Below are 23,888 nucleotides of genomic sequence, written 5' to 3' on the forward strand. Positions count from 1 at the left end.
TATACTCTTCTCTATACTCTTCTGTATACCCTTCTCTATACTCTTATCTATACTCTTCTCTATACTCTTCTCTATAGCCTCCGTATGAAGGATTTTTATTGGCATATATTTATGTCCTCAGCAATAGATAGGTTTGGTAAGATGTTTTTTACAAAATATATCATGTATGTTAACCATATTCACCACCAAATCCTCCTTTTTCTCTCTGCTCTTCCCTCTAAGCCCTTTTATTCCCCCAGACAGTCTTGCTTCTACTTCCAGAGAGAGAGAAAGAGAGAGAGAGAGAGTCATTTTATATATTTCCATAAACCCCAAAACCTACAAATGAGAGAAAATATTATCTATCTATCTATCTATCTATCTATCTATCTATCTATCTATCTATCTATCATCTATCTACTATCTCTCTCTCTATTTATATATATATATATATATATCGATATATATATATATATATATATATATATATATATATATATATATATATATATATATATATATATATATATATATCGAGAAAGGGTTTCATTATGTAGCCATGACTGGATTGGAACTTGCTATGTAGACCAGCCTTACCTCAACCTTGCAGAGACCCTCTTGCCTTTGCCTCCTAAGTGCTGGGATTAAAGGCATGCATTATATACCTGAGTTTATTTTCTTTTAAATTAGGTTTTATTTTTTTAAAGATTTGTTTATTTATTGTATGTGAGTACACTGTAGGCTGTTTTCAGAAACACCAGAAGAGGGCATCAGATCTCATTATGGATGGTTGTGAGCCACCATGTGGTTGCTGGGATTTGAACTCAGGACCTTTGAAAGAGCAGTCAGTGCTCTTAATCTCTGAGCCATCTCTCCAGTCCCTTCTTTTTAGTTAACTAACTAACTAATTAATTAATTAATTAAGTCTTTTGAGAAAGACTCTCTACATAGCCCTGGCTATCCTGGAACTCACTATGTAAACAAGGCTATCCTAGAACTCTCAGAGATCCACCTGCCTCTGCCTCCTGAGTGCTGGAATTAAAGACATACATAGCCATACCTGAATATTTTCTTTCTCAAAAAATACTTTTTAATGTACACAAGTGTTTTGCCTGCATGCATGTATGTGCACCAGATGTGTGCCTGGTGCCAACAGAAGCCAGAAGAGGATATCAGATCCCTTGGAACTGGAGTTAGAGGTGGTTGTGAGCTACCATGGAAGTCCTGGGGCCTGAACCAGGGTCCTCTGGAAGAGCAGCAAGTGCTGTTAACCACTGAGCCGTCTTTCCAGCTCAGTGAGATTTCTTTGAGTCTGACTTCTTTTGCTTAATATGATCATCTCTGGTTGTACACATTTCTCCATGGTTAGCATAATTTTACTCTTCATCAAGACTGCATAAAATCACCATACAGATTCTCACCTCAGTGGCCTGGAGGGGACCCTGATGTCCCTTCAACTTTAGGCTCCTGAGGTTGTCAATCTCTGAGTGCTTTTTATGCGGCCTTGGCTGCTGGCTTCGCTCTGTTACCTGATCCTTCTAGAAGGCTTCTCATAACACTTGTTCAGGAATGGATTCTTAGGAGCAGAGCTGCCTTGCCAAGCCAGCTCGCTTTCTGCTTACCCACTGGGAGCGTCATGTAACCCACACTGATTTCCTTGTAGTCTGAGCACTGATTTCCTTGTAGTCTGGGCTAATAAGAAGCTTAAAGCAAAGTTTCGCTCTAGGCTGGTCAAGGTGTTGCATACCTATAATCCTAGCACTCAGGAGGATGAGGAGTTCAAGGCAAAGCTTGCCTACATACTACCTAGAGGTCAACCTGGATTATATAAGACCCTATCTTACAAAACACTGAACAGTTCTCTCTTATTGTCACTATGACAACCTAGGAATTGTGTAGTATTGCTCCTTCTTCTCCTGCCTGTTACAAGGCACTACCTGTTTCTTTAATCATATCCTGGTCCAGTCCACAGATCTTAAGTCTTCTAGAGGTTGCCCAAGGATCTAACACACACACACACACACAGTGCTCACTAGGAATTTCTGAAGGCTGCCTGGAGACGGGTGCTAGGATGTTACTGTTGACATTAGGCGAGTGCACAGACAGACTCACAGAACCTGAGGGCCTTGTCCCACACAGCCAGCATGTGGGAGCCAGAGTCCTTTCTACCTGACACCAAGTGCTGGGCTTCCTAACCATTTCATTTTGTATCACTTTAGTATTCGGTCTCTCTGTTCTTCCTTCCTTCCTTCCTTCCTTCCTTCCTTCCTTCCTTCCTTCCTTCCTTCCTTCCTTCCTTCTCTCTCTCTCTCTCTCTCTCTCTCTCTTTCTCTCTCTCTCTCTCTCTCTCTCTCTCTCTCTCTCTCTCTCTCTCTCTCCTTTTCTCCTTTTGAGATAGAATCTCACTGAATAGCCAAGGCTGACCCCAAATTCACAATGTAGCCTAGGCTAGCCGGAAGCTTGTGATTTTTCTGCTTCTGCAACCATACTAATCGTCATGGTCACCACACCCGCGGCCTTCATTTTCAGTTTCAGGTTAGGTATTGTATATTGGCAAATACAGGTGCAGGTCTTAAGTGTACAACTTGATGAATGTTTACACACATAGGTCTGAACTTCTAGTAGGCATCTCCCACCCAAGAATAAGATCATAACCCAGCACTCAGAAAGACCTAGCCATTACCATCTCTGTCCTTCTCCACACCCACTATTCTGACTAAAATCATCACCTGTTACTAGCCTGATCTTGAACTGGGATGAGTATATACAGTATATGCTCTTTTGTGTTAACTCAGTTATTTGTCAGAGTCGTCCATGCTACTTCATGGAGCAAAGGTTCCGTCTTTGTTATTGCTGTATAGTATTTCATGCTCTGAGAATACCATAATTCATCTCCTTATTCTGCTCTTGAATGACACCTGAGTTGTTTCTAACTGTGGGGTGCCTTGATACATTTCTGTGTAGGTCACATGTGACTTGTCATCTTCTGGTGGCTATAGTTATTTCCCTTGAGATGGTCTACATATGTCTATTTTTATTTTCTGAATGTAGTAGGCCTTACTTGGCTTTGCTAGATATAAGACCTTGGTTTTATGTAGACCCTGGAAATCTGTAGCATAGACCTGGTAATTTCTACAAGGAAACAAATGAGCTCCAAAACCATGTTAGGAAAAATAATTTGCAGTAAAACACAGCAATGAGTCTTTATAGCACCATACTGTGTGTAAGTGTCACCATTTGCAAAGATCATATTGTTGTGAAGAGTCTTCTGTTTTGTCAGCAATTAGCAACCAAACTCTAAATTATGTCAAAACGGGAATACGATGACACAGGCATATAGTGGTCGTCTGCCTTCAGGCATGGCTGTATCCAGGGGCTGCATACATCACCAGCACTCTTCTTTCTATGTATCTCTTGGCCCTGCCCTCTCCCTATGGGCAACGTTTAGGCAAACTCATTAGCAACTAGTAGAAGCTTCAGGCTTAAGCTTTCTGGATACAACTTCAGGAAAACAAACAAAACTCACAGGATTGATTCTTGTCAACTCTCCTGGGTGATATGCCCCCACCTGATCACTGTGCCCTGGAAGAAGAGAATCTCAATTAGGTTCAGCCCCTGGAGCTCCAAACAGGGAGGGATCCTATCCCAAGGAGACACGTTTCCACAACAGAGAGAAATGGATGCCAGGAAGGAAGGGGGGGGGGCGGTAAGCCGACTCCCATGGTGCTGAGCTACCTGGAATCGAGTTGGCCCACAAACTTTCTGAAGACATAGCTGAGTGTAGAAAGTTAATATTTTCTTAAGCTTTGGTTATTCAAAGCCTAACCCATGTCATTTACACAGAGATAAAGTAGTCTAAGTTGGCCAAGCTTTAAAAATCTTCTACTTCCTTCTTCAAAAGTATCTCCATTTACCTAGTCATTCAGGCCTGAAACTGCAAAGATATTTGTATTTTACTTTCCTTATCCCCCCCCCCCCCCATGGGCTAGGCAACAAACCCTATTGTATTGACTCTGCCTGCTAACTTTCTCCTTTGCGTATTGTTTTCTGCTCCACCCACACTGGTACCACTCCTGTAGCTCCAAGCTGAGCTTTTTTCTTTTTCTTTTTTTAAAAAGATTTTTATTTATTTATTATATATAAGTACGCTGTAGCTGTTTTCAGACACACCTGAGGAGGGCATCCGATCTCATTACAGATGGTTGTGAGCCACCTTGTGGTTGCTGAGATTTGAACTCAGGACCTCCGGAAGATCAGTCAGTGCTCTTAACTGCTGAGCCAATTCTCCAGCTCTCGCTCTGGCCCTGCTCCCTGTAGCTGTCTTCAGACACCCCAGAAGAGGGCAACAAATCCCATTACAGGTGGTTGTGAGCCACCATGTGGTTGCTGGGATTTGAACTCAGGACCTTCGGAAGAGCAGTCAGTGCTCCACTGAGCTATCTCTCCAGCCCCAGACTGAGCTTTTAACTTCGTTGGAAGAGGAACACCTCCTCACCAAATCTATTCTACACCCCTTAAAGGGTATATTAGCCCAGTCAAGAATTGAACCTTGTGGGAAAGAGGATGGTGGGTTCTGATTGGTCGTGCTGGGTCACGTGATTGTCATTGTTTTGGTTGGTCGGTGCACTCAGTTTTTGTATCATCTGCACTAAGCGGGAATGAGAAGATTTCTTGGGGGAAAATCAAGGCATTGGTACCAGAGAAGGAAAACAAATAGCAAAACACATCTTCAGGACATCTAAAGAAACCCTTATCACTTGACTGGAGAGTGTACCCCATTGAAGATGAAGAGTTCCTGGAACTGATAAAGTCACATTTTCAAACAGAAAGGGACCCTAGCTGGTGTTCTTACCCGAGTCTTCTGTCTCATCTTCATAAACTGTTCTTTCTTTGTTCACTCATGTTGGTTTGTGCTTTTAACCCTAGAAACAGCAATCAAAGTGTTCAAGGTTGGATACACCCATAATTTCAGCATTCAAGAGGCTGGAGCAAGAGGATTGTGAGTTCCAGATCAGAGTGGGCTCCACAGTGAGACCTTACTTTAAACAAACTAGAGAACAAACAGTTCAAAGATGATCTGGTTCCTCCGGCTAGGGCGCAGCTCAACTGGTAGAATGTTTGTCTAGTGTGCAGGAAGCCCTGCATGGCTTATGCCAGACATGGTAGCCTGTCTGTAATCCTTGAACTTGGGGTCAAGTTCAAGGTCATTCTCTGCTACATAGTGAGCTCAAGGACAGCCTGGGCTATGGGAGACTCTGCCTCAAAACAATTTGTTTGTGTTCTTTCTGATCTTTGGTTCATATCTCTTCCCTCCCCCCAATCATGCAGATATATTCTGTAAGATATAACTGCCGCTGTAGGTACCAGCACACTGAGAAAAGAGAGGCTTATTCTCTTCCACACCGTAGTCTGTGCTGCTAGGATGGCTTTGCTCAGGGGAGTTGCTTACCACTCAGCTCTCCATATGTTGTGCTATCATCCCTCCAGAGAGCACTGCCATTCTCATGACACAAGACTGCTGTGTACCAGCTCCATTCAGCCCACAGAGGTAGAAAGTTGTAAAAGGCCGTAGGTCCCTCTGGGGAAGAACAGGAGAAAGGGTAACAGCAAAACCTTTGGGTGTCTTATCAAGATCCTTCCTCAGTGGAACCTGGCCACCCCTTCATTCAAGGGGTTCTGGATCTGCAAACTGTCTCAAGTCTGGAAATTGATTCACTGGCCGAGATTGCTGTTTACCACGATCTAATGTAGCCTTTCTTTCATTTGGCTGTTTACCACGATCTAATGTAGCCTTTCTTTCATTTGTTTGAGAATTTTTCTGCTTATACAGATCAAACAAATATGCAGTAGGCTTCCTATGTATTTCATTCCTGGAAACACCATGATTGATTAGCCAGTACCAAAGGTCCAACCGAGTCATGCCATTATAAATTTCACCTCTCCTGTGCTGACCATTACTGGGTATGTTATTATAAACATTCTTTTGTCTACGCTGTCCATTATAATAACTAGGATCACCTTGTCTCCGGCGATTCAATGCTGCCACTTGGCCCTTGTTATCTCGGGATCCATATGGAGGAATGACTTCAGTCCTTCAATAGCATGGAAGCTGTAGAGAGTGCTCCTGCTGGCCTGCCATTGAGCGCTTTCATAGCTTTATTCTAGATGTGGGGAATCTGAAAAACCCAGTCACTGCTCTCGGAAACTGAGCACCGACTTATCAGATGGTGGGAGAAAGCAGGCAATTTGTGTAAGGAAGGAAGAAAAATAGCTTACTTTTCCTTTGCATTTTGATTTTTCAGGTTAATAAAAAAGGTTCCTGGGTTGCTATGGATATGGGGATGCTTTAACACAACCGGGTGAAGACTCTGCAGCATCATGTCTTCCTTCCACCAGAATAGCAGCTACATGGAGGATGCTGACTACCCTGGTTACTCAGGGTCTCGGAACCACACACACAACTATTTGGAAACTCAAGATTATCCGGAATTCCCAGGCTCTCAGAACAATCCAGGCTTCCACCACCCCAGAAGCAACCCGCATTCTTCGGGCTCTAGAACAAACCCAGACTACCCCTACTTCCAAGAAGAACCAGATTATCCTGGATCTCTGAGTAACACGGTCTATCAGGACACCAGGAGTCACCCGTTCTCTGCACATTCCAGAACAAGGCCAGACTATGAGTCTTCAATTGAGCCAGACTATAATGACTTCAGGAGTGAATCTTACCACGCAGGTTTACCCATGGAGCCTGACTACCCTGGCTCTCAGAGCCATCCTGGTTTTGCAGGCGTCGGAAGAAGCAGTATGAACTATACAGGCCCTAGAACCAATCTAGGCTATTTGGGATCTCTGGAAGAACCAGACTACCCTGGAGCTCAGGATAACTCTTATTATCATTCTGGCTCCAGACCCCATTCCAACCTGCCAGGCTCCAGAAGAGATGCAGGTTATGCTGGGTCCAGAATCAATTCCTACCCAGATGATTTGGGGGAACCTGATTACCCAGGTGCTGAGAATCAACCAAACTCTCCCCGTTTTTACGGAAAGCCAGACTATCCTGGTGCTGAAGAGGGTGATGGCTATAGCTCTTCCAAGTCCCTGGCAGTCATCAGGAGGTAAGTCCAAGTATATTCTCCCACTGGGGGCCCTCAGCATGCCAGTGGACATTGGTCCAGTGGATTCAATTAGGGACATGTACCTTTGTGTCACTGTGTCTAAAAATGTCCAATGCAAACAACTTACAGGACAACGCGTTTGTTTCAGATCACAGAGTTGGAGCCCACGGTGCCTTGGTCCCATGTTCTCAGTCAGAACATCATGGCTACAGGAATGTGTGGCAGAGGAGAGAGTTTATGTCCAGGAGGGTGGGTAGCAAAGAGAGTGAGATCAGGTAGATGGTGGGAGGTGCAGAGACAGAACCTATCCCAAGGATCCACCCTCAGTGACCCTCTTCCTCCACCCAGATTTCATCTCCTGAAACTTCCAGAAAGTCCCAAAATAGTATCACAGCTGAGGACTGAGCCTTCGGCTCACCCGCCTGTGTGGGACAGAGGACCTTAGCATGTGCCATTTCTGATCACTGTCATCAGGTACTGCTTTAGGCCTTCACAGCGTTGGCTGGGTGCCCTAGCTAGACCAACTCTGATTTTCCTGGGTTAACTTTTGCAAAGGTCATGTCAACAACAATCCTTATATCTTCCGTGAGTTTTTTGTTGTTGCTAACTTATACATTTTACCTCGTGAAATCTTAACTGGCACTGGTCTTATTTTACAGGTACCATTTCCATTTTTAATACTTACAATTTGAGAGGTTTTTTTTTAATAGCTGTCTTAGAAATGATGATACATTCCTGTAATCTGAGCACTTTGGGATGCTGAGGCAGGAGGATTGTGATGTTAAGGCCTGACTGGGTTGCATAGTGAGATCTTTTCCCAAAAGAAGGAAGGAGGAAAGGGAGAGAGGGAGGGGGAAAAGGGGGGAGGGAGAGAGGGAGGAAGGATAGAAAGAAAAGAGGGAGAAGGAGAGAGAAGGGAAGAAGAAAGAACAAGATCCCAGTGCCTTGCATTTGTGTCAGGGAACAAGGGCACAGGACTTGGTATGCAGCTATCAGACAAATGCCTTCAGGACCTAAGCAGTGACCCACAGGAGCAGGCCACACATGCTATCACCTCCGACTGTCAGAGTTACCATTCTGAGATCCACCCTTTATCCCAGCAGCCCCGTTCTTTCCATCTCTCACAGGTCCTCCTATCCTGTGAGCCAGGCTCTGCTCTTTCACTTACAGACTGAGAGAAGGAAACACAGAGTCAACAGCAGAGCCAAGTGCCAGCCTCAGACCAGCTGCCCTCGCTCCTGCCCCTCCCTACCTCCGATCTGTGCTCCAAGTCAGTTAACTGACTGTTCATTAAAATTACCTGTTACCTGGAGGCCTTTAAAAATGATATAACTAGGGCTAGAGAGATGGCTCAGCCGTTAAGGGCACTCGGCACTCTTCCAAAGAATACAAGTTTGGTTCCTAGCACCCATATGATAGCTTACAACTACCCAAAATCCAGTTCTAGGTGATCCAACCTGGCACATGTGAGATATAAATATATTCACACACATAAAATAAAGTAATAAAATAATATTACACACACACACACACACAATCTTAGTTGGGTATGTGAGTACACAGCTTAATCCCAGTGCTCGGGAGACAGAGGCAAATAAATCTCTATGATTCTGAAGATTGGTATATACAGTGAATATATCAGCAGGGCTATGTAGTGAATATACCATAGCCAGGGCTATATAGTCATACCCTGCCTCAATAATAAATAATAACAATAGTAATAATGATGGTAATATAACTTGGGAAGTAGAAGCAGAAGAATCTAGACAATTCTCAAGTCATCCTGGGCTGTGTGCTAGAATCCTATCGCAAAAAAATCGATAAGATAATAAATAATAGTAACAATAATCATAATCACAATATAGCAATAGCAGCAGCAATAATAATAATACAAAAATAAAACTGATCTTGGCCCAAGCTTCTGATTCTATTGTCTAAGATGAGGTCTATGTATTGATATATGTAAAATTGAGCATTATTGCTGCAGGTTATTTGTTCTTTTTTTTTTTCCATGTAATGTGTGTGTGTGTGCGTGCGTGCGCGCTTGTGCTTGTGCATGACTTTGGGTGTCTTCCCCTGGTCTCTCACTGAACCAGAAGCTCACTGTTTTGCCTAGGTTGGGGTCAATGAGCTCCAAGGATTCACTTATTTCTGCCTTTCAATACTGGGAATCATAACTCTCAGCTTTTCTGTGGGGCTGGAGATTCAAACCTAGCTCCTCATGCTTGCATACCCACATTGTCGCCCTCTGAGCACCTCCTCAGCCCTCAGGTGCTTGGGTTTTACAGCATTTGTCCCTACACCCGTGCTCTCAGCCTCTCACCTGTACTTCTGCTCTGCAGTGTGCCCGCAGACTGCACTGATCAGTCCTTCAAGCTCCTTCTGAGATGCTCGCTCTCCATGTAGCCTTCTTGGAACCCCCATCCTTCCTCTGAACCCCCAGCCTGTCTTTTCACACTCCCAGTTCCCACTTGTATTGCTCACAGCTGTATTTAAAAGTGGGTTGTGCAGGGAAGGAAGTTCCTCTGGGGGGTCAGTACCATGTCTTTTTCTCTGTGTCCTTTGTGCCTGCCTCACGCGTGACACAGGGCTGGCCTTCAGTCAGCCTCACAAGGCAGATGAATGGATGCATTATGCATGGATACATGGGTGAATGGATGGATAGATGGTGCATAGCATACAGGAGCGGTGAATGAATGATGGATGCACACATAGATGAGTGAATTGCCACCCTGATATTGCTGGATAGAGTGGGATTGTGCTAGTGAGACTTTCTGCCACTGTAATAAACGAACAGACAAAAAAAAAAAAAAAAGCAAAAACTGACATAAACTAAATGAGAAAAGATGTATCTTGGCTTATGGTTTCAGAAGGTTCAGCCCATCATGAAGCCCATCAAGTAGAATAAATACTTCATATCATAGTGAGCAAGAGATAGAGAGATGGGGAGAGAAAAAGAGAAGGGAGGAGGGGGGACGGGCAAGGGGAGGGAAGAAGGGAGGGAGGGAAGGAGGGAGACAGAGACAGAGACAGAGACTATACATATACATTCAAGTGAATTTCTCTTGGTTTTACTTTGGTTCCATGCCACACACACACACACACACACACACATACACACACTTTTCTGCCCTCGTCTGGAAGGGTCTTCCCTTAGATATTCCTCTCTTGAAATGATCCTCACAGACACTCCCAGATGTGCACTTTACAGCTTCCCTAGGCCTTCTCAATCCAGTCAAAGTGATAAAAAAAATGGACCATCACAGGTAGTCGTGCTTTGGGAATTTAAAGATGCTCGGCCAAACATACTGAGTGTGACCCCTATTTCCTTACAGAGGGAATGGCCCCTTTGGCATGCTCGGCAGGAGGAATGAAGATTACCCTGAAGGCATTGGAATGGTATCCATGGAGATGGCAGGTGATCCTAGAAATGGCTATGGTAAGTGTGTCCAGGTCGCTTTAGTGTCCCAGGAAGGAAGCAAAAGGCAGCGAATACAAGCATGCCACAGCAGCAGCAGCCCCGACTCCTCCTCCAGCAGATAGACGACCTCTTTACATACATAGAACTTGGTGTGTAGAAAGCCAAGTGTCATCACTAGGATCAAATAGTATGAGGGGAGAGGAGCAGGGGGGAGGGGAGGGAAGGGAAGGGAAGGGTAAGGGAGGGGAGGGGAGGGGAGGGGAAGAGGAGAGGAGGGGAGGGGAGGGAGGGGAAGGAGAAGAGAGGGGAGGGAGGGGAAGGAGAAGGGAGGAGAGCGGAGGGGAGGGGAGGGGAGGGGAGGGGAGGGGAAGAGGAGAGGAGGGGAGGAGATGTCGAAACAGAGAGGAGAGAAAAGAAGAAGAGGGAAGGATAGGGGAGTGGAGAAGGACCAGCTAAGGACAGCACAGGATGCTGGTGCTGTAAGGCACAGGCAGAGCTTCATAAACTGTGGGGATCCTGGGAATGGTTTTGAAGGCAGCAGAGAGGAAGGGACAGGACGCAGCTCTCTGGTTAGTGTGCACTAGGAGTCTGCTGCGTTCTAGGCTTATTGGACCATTTCACATGTCTTACCAGATTGTTCCACCAGCAATCCTGTCTAAAAGTCAGATTGTCATCCCTGCTTTACAGATTATGACAGTGAAGCTCAGAGACGTTACGTAACATGCCTAGGGGGAACAGCTGGAAAACAACAGGGCTGAGAATTACTCCCAAGCAAGGAGTTCTAGAGTGCACCGTATTCTGTGTAGGTTACCTTTTGTCCTTAACATGAATTGCGTAAGCATATATCGGAATGTGACACTGTCACACAGATGCAAGGAGCGGACTCTGTCCCTAGGAAAATCAGGTCATACTTAGTCCATGTGTCACCAAACATTACAGCTTCAAGAAACCTTTGTGCTCACCTATGCGCTCGGTTTCAATGCGACTTGTAACTCATTAACTAACAAGTACAATCAATTACAGAGTGAGATAGAAAATTAAGTATATAAACTTAAGTTTATGGAGCTAAAATAGAGTTTTATAAAATGTGTTTATCGGTTACATGAGCATTATTTTGTGCTGAGTCGCAAGTTCCAATGTTATAAAAAATGTTTTGAGTTTTTATTTTTATTTAATGTATATGGATGTTTTGCCTATGTGTGTGACTGTGCTAAAGGGGGCAGGTGGCTATGAGTTGTCACCAACAGGGAACCAAACCCAGATCATCTACAAGAGCAGCCAGTGCTCTTAACCCCTGAGCCATCTCTCCAGCCCCTAAGTAGTTTTTTTTTTTAATCGTATGATTTTTGTATTTTAATCCTATTTTCTACCCAAGTTTTTAATCTTGGATCTCATAGGGACCTCAAAGCTGTGGGTGACCTTTCCTGACCACTGAGAGCACAGTCAGCCATTACGTGTTCCTCAGTGTCTAGTGTGGAAGTACTGATTGGCCATGTTCTCCTCCTCATTGCAGTGAATCCTGCTTACACAAGAAGAATTAGTCCTGTCTGTCCAGATAGAAACCTATTGCTGTGCGCACATGATTGGCACACATCAGTCCAAGGTAAGTCTTAACGGATCATCACTACAACGTCAGTCCTGGGGAAGGACTGGGCTCAAGGCAACCCACGTTGGCAATGGGACTTCATCAAGATCCATGGTCTTCTAATGGATGTAGTGCTACTTCCTTTATCATAAGAGTTTCCCCCCTGCTCCCTCTGTCCGTCTATCCCTCCCCACCTCCTTTCCCTCTTCTGTTGTGGGAACGGAACCTGGGGTCCATTGTGAGTGGTCAGCACACACTTTATCCCTTAACTTCACTATTCAGACTTTCCTTGTAGACAATACAGGTTTCCCAGTCTAAGAATCATATTTTCATTAGAACCATCTGGTTGAAGGCTGGGGGAATGGTCCAGTGGGTGAAGTACCTGCTATGTAGCCATGATGACTTTCGTTTGAATCACAAGAATACACACACACACACACACACACACACACACACACACACACACACACACATGCTATGTATAATATCAAGTACCCATAACTCAGTGCTTGGGGCAGGCAGGTGGATCCTGGGAGCTCACTGGATAGCTAGTTTAGTGAAAATGGCAACCTTTAGGTTCAGTTGAGAGACCATGTCTCAAAGTTGGAGAACAATAGAGGCAAGGCATCCTGACATCAAGCTCTGGCCTCTACGCGTGTCTATTCATACAGGTAAGTGCCCCCATGCACACACAGGTGTGTACAAACACACATACACATTTAAAAAAAAATCTTCTCGGTATAATGGAAACCCAATTTATCGGCAAGGAATGTATTGGCTTAAGGGAGAGGGTGTAGGAAAACTTAAGATCTAAAGGTTGTAATAGCTTATACTTCCTCAAATGGTGCCTGGCACATAGGCAGGTTAGGGGGTTTTGTTGATCAGTTTGTTGAGTATAAAAACCATCACCTTAGAGTCTGAAGCCAGGGCTGGTTGCCACTGGACTCATTAGTCATCCCCCTCCCACCTCTGCTTGGCTCAGCTTCTCTTTAAACTTGACCTTCATAGACATGAGGTCAGGCCATCAGACCCGCAGAAGCCTCTCAGCATAGCTACCCTTCTAAAGGCTTTCCTTTCTCCCTGGCTGTCCAGTGCTACACACCCACACTTGAACCATTTTATCATAGGTGACAAGATAGGGCCACCTGTCTCAAAGCTAATGCTTGTGTTTCTGGGGACAAAGTCCAAAAATAAATTGTGAAATGATAAAGCAGCTTCCATAAGGTTGGCATGTGTATGTCACTGGAAGTGTGTAGCCCAGTGGCAAAGAGAGGCCTCTTCTTCTTTGTATATGTTTGTGTATGTAGTATGAATCTGTGTATGAGGGTTTGAGGGTGTGTGTGCACTTACAGAAGTCAGGAGTTGACATCTTCCTACTTACTGCTTCAACTTACATATTGAGGCAAAGCTTTCCCACCACCTTAAAATTACATTTTGGCCAGATGTGGTTGCACATACCTTTAATCCCAGTATTTTTCAGGTAGAGGCAGGCACAAATCTATGAGTTCAAAGACAGCCTAGTATAATTAGCAAGTTCCAGGCTAGCCAGGGCAACATCATGAGACCTCTTCAAAAACATAAATTATGTTTTTGTTTATTATACTTGTTTATTTGTGTGTGTGTGTGTGTGTGTATGTGTGTGTATGTGTGTGTGTGTGTGTATGTGTGTGTGTGTATGTGTGTATGTGTGTGTGTGTGTGTGTGTGTGTGTCACAGTGCACTATGGAGGTCAGAGGACAAACTTGGGGGAGTTGGTTCTCCCCTTCTACTATGTTGGTACCCAGGACTGAACTCAGGTCATCAGGCTGAGTCAAAAGCCACTTTAACAACCAAAGCCTCTCCCTAGCCTCATACCAGAGAGCTTTTGGGATTCCTAGATCCCATCTCTGCCTCCCAAATGCTGGAATTACAGGAGGCAAACATACCAGTGCTTGCATGGATACTGGCATTTTAACTCACACCCCCAGGGTTACCTGCAAAAATACATTGAACCCTCTCTGCTGAAAGATGAAAGGCTTTGAAGCATTAGGAAACTCTAAATATCTAAATATCACGTGTGGCAAGAAAGGCTTTATTTAGAGGCAGAGACCAATAAGCCCAAGGAGACCATCAGGGAGACACTAGGGAAGGCCATCACAAAGGCAAGCCTGTGAACACAGAGGACCAAACAAATGGGTTCTTATATCGTAATGCAAATCGAGGGGCCCTTGCAGCCTAAAGCTATTTCTCTGTCAGCTCAGTATTATATGAGCAGCTCTCAGACTCATCCTTCCAGAACCTTCCCAGGCTAGAGTGTAACTTTTACAGGAAGTAAATACTACAGCCTGGCAGTGGAGCATAGGTTGACTTTAATTACTGAGGAAAAGCAGTAGAGTGACCATCATTACACTGCTCTATCAAGCCAGCATGAGGCTGGAAGAAGAGGCCCCCAGAGGCAGAGGGGGTGAAGAAATAGAAGACACAGCTTTTAATCTCCCTGCTTCCTGATTTTCAAATCACATCACTTGGTGTATGTGAGGCAACCAGATCGTGGGGGCCAGTGTTTACCATTGCAATACATAGCAAAGGACCAAACCTCAACATAGTTGCTAATTTATGAGTGAGTGATGAACTAGTACACATTGGCACCTTATTCTAGAGGGAGACAAAGGTGAAGTACTCCAGCTCTCCGTTTTGGGTTCAGACCTTCAGTACAACTGATCTCTGACATCTTAGCCTTAGGCAAGATTTCCCCCATTGAGCCTCAGGGTTTTTTAGCTATGAAATGGGGTAATTGTGAAAACCTGAATAATATACTTGTATTAGTCAGGGTTCTCTAGAGTCACAGAATATATGGAATGTCTTTCTATATTGAGGGAATTTATTTATTTATTTATTACATATTTTCCTCAATTACATTTCCAATGCTATCCCAAAATCCCCCCTCCCCTACCCACCCATTCCCATTTTTTGGCCCTGGCGTTCCCCTGTACTGGGGCATATAAAGTTTGCCTGTTCAATGGTTATCTCTTTCCAGTGATGGCTGACTAGGCCATCTTTTGAGGGAATTTATTTATTATGATGACTTACAGTCTGTAGTCCAACTCCCCAACAATGGTCAGCTGTGGATGGGAAGTCCAAGAATCTAGTAGTTGCTCAGTCCCACAAGGCTAGTTGTTTCAGCTGGTCTTCTGTAGAAGTAGGTTCCGACAAGGTGTGCTGGCAACAAGCAGCAAAGAAGAGTGAATCTTCCTTCTTCCAATGTCCTATGTAGGTCTCCAGCAGAAGGTGTGGCCCACATTAAAGATATATACCACCATGCCTGGATGTGGGACTTGTTTTGTCCCAGGCTGACCTTGAATTCAGAGATCTCCTTGCCTCAGTCTCCTGAGATTAAAAGCCTGTATTACCTTGCCTGGGCCTAAGCTTTTCATGGTCACTATGCCTCAAGATCTCCATGCCAAGATCCAGGTCATAAACTTGTGTCTTCCAGCCTCAAGATCTGTATCACAGGTGAGCCCTCCAATTCTGGATTGTAGTTCATTCTAGACACAGTCAAGTAGACAACCAGGAATAGCCATACAATACTCTAAAGCAGCGATTCTCACCTTATGGGTCGCAACCCCTTTGGGGATCAAATGACTCTTTTATAGGGGTTGTCTAAGACCATTGGAAAACACCGATATTTACATTATAGTTTATAACAATAGCAAAATTACAGTTATGAAGTAGCAACCAAAATAATTTGGGGTTGGGAGTCACCACAACATGAGGGACTGTATTAAAGAGTCAGTTTCAGGAAGGTTGAGAACCAGTGTTCTAAAGTATTGGCTCTCAGTAAAGCCAGGTGACCACTGTGGGGAGGAGATAAGAAGTTCTTATCCAACCCTGACTTGTAATAGGAGACAGTGGACAGAATATGTCATATTATCTCTCTGCTCTTAGTTTTAGCCCACTGGAAAAATGAGCAAGTTGGCCCAGGTCACTTGAAAATTGGATCTCTCCAATAATTCTGTTCAAGTCTCTGGCGTTGGGGCAGAGCAATACCTTAGTGATAATTTATTTTTCTCAAGGAACAGGAAGAGTTGAGAAATTAATTCAATAAAAAATCTGTTTCTATGATTCTCTCGAGGACTAAGTTTCCTTCCTTAGCAGATGAATGTCTGCTTGTTTTCAAAACAAGAAGGCACAAAGACAGAAGGATGGTGAAGGAAAAAGAGCCAGCCAAACCAACTCTTTGATGTTGTTGTTGTTGTTGTTGTTGTTTGATTGTTTGTTTGTTTGTTTGTTTTTCGAGACAGGGTTTCTCTGTGTAGCCCTGGCTGTCCTGGAGCTCACTTTGTAGACCAGGCTGGCCTCGAACTCAGAAATCCGCCTGCCTCTGCTTCCGGAGTGCTGGAATTAAAGGTGTGCGGCTAAACCAACTCTTTTTAAAACGCCTCCCAAAAAGTGCATTCTCATTGGCTCAAACTGGGTCACATGACTACTCAGCTGGAGCGGAAACTAGGAGACTCTTAAGTGAGCACTGTGTCTATCCAGAGCTTCTGCTGGCGTGAAGAGGATAGATATCAGAAGGCAGAGCTGAGGTCATCAGGAGATAATGATAATGTTAGGAACTCATGTGAGTTTATATAGAAGACGTTTAATCATTAGTGTGCACAGGCTCTTGTGTGGAGATCAAGGAAAACTTTGAGGATGGATCAGTTCAGTCTTTCCACTATGTCACTATGTGGGGGTTAAACACAGGTCATTAGACTTGGCAACAAGTGCCTTTAATCACTGAGCCACCTCACTGTCCCTGAGATATACATATCAAATGATGAAAGTCAAGAAAACCTTGTCCTGTGGTTACAGGTCATTTAGAAGATTCCCCACCTTCTGTTTCTAGAACCCCATTGTCTTTAATGGAGGGTTCTGTTTAAAATCTCTCACTTAGCTACCAAGGCAATATTCTCTGTAGAGAAATGTGTCTCCTCCTAAGGAGTCCCCCCAGGGACAGAGGCAGGAGACATGTTGTAATTTGTGTGGAGCTCTTTGTGAATGGGGCATCCTTTCTCTGACGTCACCGCTCTTCCCTGGTGGGCCCAACCATGGCAGTCTGAATGCTTATGAGACCTCTGATGACCACCCTGTGAAGAACAAGAGTCTTCGTAGGCAAGAGATGCAGTCAGACGACCAAGTGGATGAAATCATCATAGAAGTGGAGAATGTTCCCTCTGGGGTTCAGAATCACCTAGTCTCAAGTCAAATTGCTCTGAGAAAGTCATCAGCAAACCCCGCCTTCTGCGTGCTCTCCTCATCAGCTGCAGACAGGGTAGACTGTCAGATTTTCAACCCTGGGAATGACAGAAGGCACAACCGGCTGTTGAGGTTTTCATCTCTGAATGAATCAATTTCTCAGATCTATCATGGCTCAGAGTGCCTGGTCACGGATGAATCCTGCACTTTTCATGAAACTGTTCAAGGTACAGAATGCTCAGAAAGAGTTAGGGGAGTACTCCTAAAGCCGTCTATAGGTTGCTGTTGTCTAAGTGTGTGTGTGTGTGTGTGTGTGTGTGTGTGTGTGTGTATTAGGAAGGCATGCTTGCACAACAAGGGGCTTTTATTAGTATGCTCATCTCATGCTGGCCCCTCCACTGCATTCTTTTGAGACAGGGTCTTTCACTGAATCTTTAGCTCCAGGACTCAGCTAGACTGGCTGGCTTTTCAACCCCAGGGTTCTTTCTACATCTGCCTCCCCGTGGCTGGGATGATAAGTCTGCTGCTGCGTCCAGCTTTTCACATGGGTACTAGGGATCCAGAGGCAGATAGATACTCACACACCCGTGCAAGGGTTTTACACCCTAAGCCATGTCTCCAGCCTTTAATTTTTTTTTAAAGACATCAAGTTATTTTCAAGAATCACAGTTAGGAAGCTAAAGGATGCTGGCAATGAAGAGAGGTGTTACTTTAAGACTTAGTAAGAGCTCATTTTCCAGACAACCGTATTTCACGGGCCTGGAGTTGAGTTTTGTTAGGCATTGGATTTAGTTGTATTTTATCTCATCCTCTGCACCTTTGAGACAGGCTTAATGAGGAAGCTGGGGCTCAGGAAAAATCATTACCACCATGGATTTCTGGGACGAAAGTCTTAGAGACCCTCCAGCCTCTGAGCTCCTGAGGCCAACAGAAATGCTATTTCTGTTTTACCCCATGATACTTCAGATGTAAGAGCCTGGGCCTGTGGCTCAGATGGTAAGGTGTTTGCCTAGCATTTAAAACAACCCTCTGGGCTCCATCCCCAGCACCACATACACAAGGCATGGTGGTATGTGTCTGTGGTCACGGCATTCATGAGGTGAAAGGAGGAGTGTCAGGGGGTTCAGGTCATACTCAACTGTGTGTAGAGGTTGAGTCCAGTCTGAGCTGCATGAGGTCTTGTCTAAGAAATTCTATTAATATACATTTTTTTATTCTAGGTATAAAATCTAGCATGTGACAGAAAATTCTAGAAGGGGAAAATGCACCTAATCCTTTACTAGCTTAGACTGTGTGCCTCTCCGAAGCCACTCTGTAATGGCCTTCCCCTCCCCTCCCTTCCCCTCCCCTCCCCTCCCCTCCCTTCCCCTCCCCTCCTCTCCTCTCCTCTCCTTTCCTTTCCTCAGCTTACCTCCCCTTCCCTCTCCTTTGCTTATCCTAAACAGGGAAACAAAAACTCCTCAGTTTCAGCAAAGTGAGTTACTTTCCTTAACGGGACCCCCTTCCACCTCAGTGAACCCGGAGCTTCCTCTGAGGCTTTCTGGTTCCATGTTGAGTCTGAGCCTGAGGAGCAGCCCACACCTGCCCCTTGGCAGAGCATCCTGCAAGCCAGTCCCACTCACGTTAGCAGATGGTCACAGCAGCTCGGAGGTTACACCTAGACCCACACTATCCAGAGGAAGAAACACAATCTTTTGCTTTCCCCCATTTGTGTAGAGAGAAGAAACCCTTTTCCAAGAAACGTTCTGACCAATAGTATGTCACATGTCTCTGTCTAAGTCCCCAGCAAAGAGGATAAGGCCACTGGATTGGCTTAGACTCACTGGGACCTGTCCCGTATGCCTGGAGATGGTGTTTGTAGAAGATGCTCAGGCCTTGTTAGGGAAGTGGAGGTAGGGAGCCGGGGTAACCTGGACTCCGTTGGAGTTCATAGTTAATAGGAGGGGATGACTTGGAGGCTGAAGAATGACTATGAGTCGGAAGAGAAGGGAGAATTAAGAAAGCTGTGACGGGGCTGGTGAGATGGCTCAGCGGGTAAGAACACTGACTGCTCTTCTGAAGGTCCTGAGTTCAAATCCCAGCAACACATGGTGGCTCACAACCACCAGTAATGAGATCTGACGCCCTCTTCTGGTGCGTCTGAAATCAGCTACAGTGTACTTATGTATAATAATAAGTAAATCTTTGGGCTGGAGCAAGCGGGGCCTACAGGAGTGAGCAGAGGTCCTAAAATTCAATTCCCAACTACATGATGGCTCACTACCATTTGTACAACTACAGTGCACTCACATAAATAAAATTAATTAATTAAGCACTCCAATTGCCTGGAGTTCAGAGAGACACAGGTGGGCAAGATCTGTTGCTTTGTTCAGTAATAGTTTTGCTTTGCTTTTGCTCTTGTTGTTTGTTTCTTTGTTTGACTCGGGAAATACAGAAGTATTGGATTAGAATAGTCTAAATGTTAGCTTTGATTTTGAGCACGCATACACACACACACACTCACACACACACACAAACACACTTGTCTCTGGTCACTTCCATTTGTGATTTTGCTTTTTGAGACAGGGCCCCACTATGTAGCTCTGGCTGATCTGGAACTCATTCTGTAGACCAGGATGGCTTTGAACTTACAGAGATCCATCTACCTGCCTCTGCAGGAGTACTGGAATGAAAGGTCTGTGCCACCTCAACAGACCCCATTTGCGATCTTTGCATTCCCCGGGTCTATATTATCTCCCGTGCCAGTCTCTATGGTGCAGAGTGTTCATTGTTCAGCACTGGGAAACAGAGAACAGAACCATCAGTTCCAGGACAAGCATCTGTCTCAAAATAAAACATAGTATTGAACAGTCTAGTTCAATACTATGACTGATTGATTGATTGACTGACATATTTATGAGGGACGTGGATGAGACAGGACCTCACAAGGTAACCCAGTATACTAGTTACTCTTCTATTGCTGTGGTAAACACTGTGACCAGGACAACTAACAGGGGGCATTTATTTGGCCTTGTGGTTCCAACAGGTTAAGAGTTAGCTGTAGTGGTGAGATGACTCAGCCTACCAGAGCACTGGTTCCTCTTCCGAAGGTCCTGAGTTCAAATCCCAGCAACCACATGGTGGCTCACAACCACCCGTAATGAGATCTGACACCCTCTTCTGGTGCATTTGAAGACAGCTACAGTGTACTTATGTATAATAATAAATAAATCTTTGGGCCGGAGGGAGCCGGGACTGAGCAAGCAGAGTTGACCAGAGCAAGCAGAAGTCCTAAAATTCAATTCCCAAAACCACACGAAGGCTCACAACCATCTGTACAGCTACAGTGTACTGAAATACATAAAGTAAATAAATAAATCTTAGTAAGAAAGAAAGAAAGAAAGAAAGAAAGAAAGAAAGAAAGAAAGAAAGAAAGAAAGAAAGAAAGATGGAAAGGAAGGAAGGAAGGAAGGAAGGAAGGAAGGAAGGAAGGAAGGAAGGAAGGAAGGAGAGCCAGCTGTAGTGGAGACGCATGGCAGTAAGTAGCAGTCGTGGCAACAGAACAGGAAGCCTGACTCATAGCCTGAACTGAGAGCAGAAGTAGAGAGAGCTACCTGAGACTAGTTTAAGTCTTTAAGCTCTCAAAGCCCTCTCCCTGCCCGCCCCCGTGGTGCACTTCCTCCAACAAGGCCACACCTCCTAAACCTCCCTCATACAGTACCATAAGCTGAAAAACAGACATTCAAATGCCTAAAACTATGGGGAACATGTCACACAGACCACCATACCCTGATTGGTCTTGAACAGATTATGTAGCTCAGGCTAGCTTTGACCTTGTTATCTTCCTACCTCTGGTTTCCAGTTGTGGGATTAGAGGCAAACACTGCCAAGTCTCACTCCAGTGTCATTTCTTAAAATGTTAAGACTGAATTAAAGAAAAAAAAAAGAGGGGGGAGGGTGTGGGAGACTTTTGGGATAGCATTGGAAATGTAATTGAGGAAAATACGTAATAAAAAAATAAGAGAAAAAAAAGAGTAAATGTAATTAAATTATAAAAAAAAAAAGAAAAGAAAAAAAGAAACAGAACTCTGATCCTTTTCTTCTGCAGGACAGAAACTAATTGCATCCCTGATTCCCATGACAACTAGAGACAGAATCAAAACCATCAGGAACCAGCCAAGGACCATGCAAGAGAAGAGAGAGCTTAGGTATGGCCAATGCTCTCACATGGGAACCTCAGTCTACTGGATTTGTTCCATCTCAAAAAGATAAGAGACCGGGCAGTGGTGGTGCATGCCTTTAATCCCAGCACTTGGGAGGCAGAGGCAGGCAGATTTCTGAGTTCAAGGCCAGCCTGGACTACAGAATGAGTTCCAGGACAGCCAGGGCTACACAGAGAAACCCTGTCTCGGAAAAAAAAAAAAAAAAAAAAAAAAAAAAAGATAAGAAACAGATAATGCAGGAGACAGTTCTTCTGCAAGGAAAACCTTTACAGGGTGGAACGCCCCCCCCCCCCGCCCCAACTCTCCTCCACCCCTCCCCACAGGCATTTTTTATGTAGCTTGAGCTGTCCTCAAATTCAGGCTTCTCCTGCATCAGCCTTCTGAGTGCTGAAATAAAGGTGCGTATCACAACAAGTTTTTGATTCTTAATGATGCAGGCTCTTACATGATCCAGACTGCCCTTGAACTTGCTATATAACCAAAGATTATCTTGAACTCCTGATCCTCTTGCCTCCACTTTCTGAGTGCTAAGGGCTGGGGCTTGATCTGTCTCCCTAGAGTGCCTGGGTACCCTGGTGTATGACTGCTTCCAAAGAGGATTCTCTGAGAAAAGCAAGTCTCCAGTGAGGTCCTGGATAGTTACTACTGTCCAGGCCAGGTACTCGCTTGAATTAGTTTCTTCAGAGATAGGACATGTTCAGTGGTCCTCTTTTCTAAAGCCCAGATGCCAGTCTAACTAGAAAGATGCATTTGTCAAATCCTCCAAAATCTCTGACTCACACATCTTCAGGTCATCAAATGCAAGGAAAGTCTGAGACCCTGACACGAAGTAGAGGATTCTAAAGAGGCAGGAGAGCAGATGCAATGTGTGCAGCCTGGGAAAGGCTGGGTGAGAATGTGGGAGTCTCTGGGGTAAGCATCAGGAATGCATGCTAGCTTTGCTTGGACAATTCGACCGTGTTAGTTACTTTTCTACTGGTGTGACAAAACACCAGGACCAAGGCTACTTGTAGAAGACTTTATTGAGATTAAGGTTCTAGAGCATTAGAGTCCACCATGGTAGAGAGCAGGCATGGTGATGGAGCTGTAGCTGACAGCTCACTCTTGAACCACAAGCAGAGAGAGAAAACTGCGAATGGCCTGAGTCTTTGAGACCTCAGAGCCCACCCACAGTAATGTTCAGAGAGTCACACTTCCCAAAGAGTGCTGCTAACTGGGAATCCAATGTTCCAGTGCCCCTTTCCCCAAACTCTGGGGGACATCTCAGACAAGCTGCCACACCTACCGTGGAAAGTGAACAGGGGAACCTGTGAGGGGCGTGTGGGGACAGTCTACAGTCTAAAAACTTCTTTAAATTTCAAACCACTCTAAAATAAAACTTTGCTTTAAAACAAACAAACAAACAACAAATAGGAAAATCTGGGGAGAAAGGTCAGTTAGAAAATGCAAGCATAAGAACTGAATTTACATCATCAGAACCCATGTAAAAACTGCCACCCTTGTGACCACCTTTGTATTTCCAGGGCTGGGGACATTGAGATCCAGGACTAAGTGGTTCTGTTTTGGCCCCCAAGTGGCTGGAACTACAGGCAGGGGCCTCCGTGTCCAGGAGTGGCTGGGTTTTTCAAAAATGAATTCCACTGATGTCCTCTATTTTCTCCTATTGTTTTCCACAGAAAAATAGTTGACAAAGAAAAAAACAAACAGTCACATGGCATCCTCGAGGCCAACTGCTGTGCTCAGTGTCTGGGCTCCCTTTCACTGGTGAGTCAACTTTTAAAGACACTTTTGTTCCCATGCCTTTGATCTCAGTACTGGGGAGGCAGAGGCAGATAGGGCTCTGTGAGCCAGAGGCTAGAGTTCCTCTTCATGAGTTCCAGGTTATCCAGGGCTACATAGTGAGACTTGGTTCCCAGCCGAGGTTTCCATTAACATAGAATTTGCATGTTACTGCTGTAACACATGCTACATGAACACCTGTGTACAGCCTGTGTGGATGATCAAGTCTGACTAATTAATTAGAATTATCCTCTCCTTGTCCTTCTGTTATGCCAACAAACTTGTTTCCTGCAGACAAGGAACCAATTAGCTTGGTGAACCAGTCATGTTAACTACGATTACCTACAGGGCACAGGAAACTTGCAGGCTGTTGCACCACTGAAGATGTCTCTCTCCCCAGCAACCCTTAACAACCTTGCATGTGAGCCCCTCCCCCAGCAGCTGTTAACTGTCTATATATATTATGGGGGAGCCGGGGCTTTGGGTCCTTGCTCCTGTCCAGCATGGAAAATGAGTGGGTCCAACCTTGCACAGATCTCCTGAGTACCCACAGCTGCTGAGGGTTTAAGAGTGAAAGGCCAGCCGGG

General features: G+C 44.8%; 1 protein-coding gene across 5 annotated transcripts in view; it reads left to right on the plus strand.

Moving 5' to 3' along the window:
* The window catches only part of Tmc5 (transmembrane channel-like gene family 5), a 77,789-nt gene that overhangs the window by 19,425 nt on the left and 34,476 nt on the right, over positions 1 to 23,888 (plus strand). For 2 of the 5 annotated variants that reach the window (NM_001105252.1, XM_011241924.3), the window contains exons 3-7: positions 6,282 to 7,097; positions 10,433 to 10,536; positions 12,032 to 12,121; positions 21,408 to 21,507; positions 23,199 to 23,286. In NM_001105252.1, coding sequence (NP_001098722.1) covers positions 6,358 to 7,097; positions 10,433 to 10,536; positions 12,032 to 12,121; positions 21,408 to 21,507; positions 23,199 to 23,286 — 1,122 coding nt within the window. In that variant the 5' untranslated portion in view covers positions 6,282 to 6,357. Of the gene's footprint in view, positions 1 to 6,281; positions 7,098 to 10,432; positions 10,537 to 11,205; positions 11,321 to 12,031; positions 12,122 to 17,014; positions 17,548 to 21,407; positions 21,508 to 23,198; positions 23,287 to 23,888 lie in introns of those variants that run through there. The other 3 variants (XM_030243039.1, XM_006508253.3, NM_028930.3) reach the window with 3 other exon arrangements.

The sequence above is a fragment of the Mus musculus genome, chromosome 7, assembly GCF_000001635.26.
Source record: "Mus musculus strain C57BL/6J chromosome 7, GRCm38.p6 C57BL/6J".
Taxonomy (NCBI): Eukaryota; Metazoa; Chordata; class Mammalia; order Rodentia; family Muridae; genus Mus; species Mus musculus.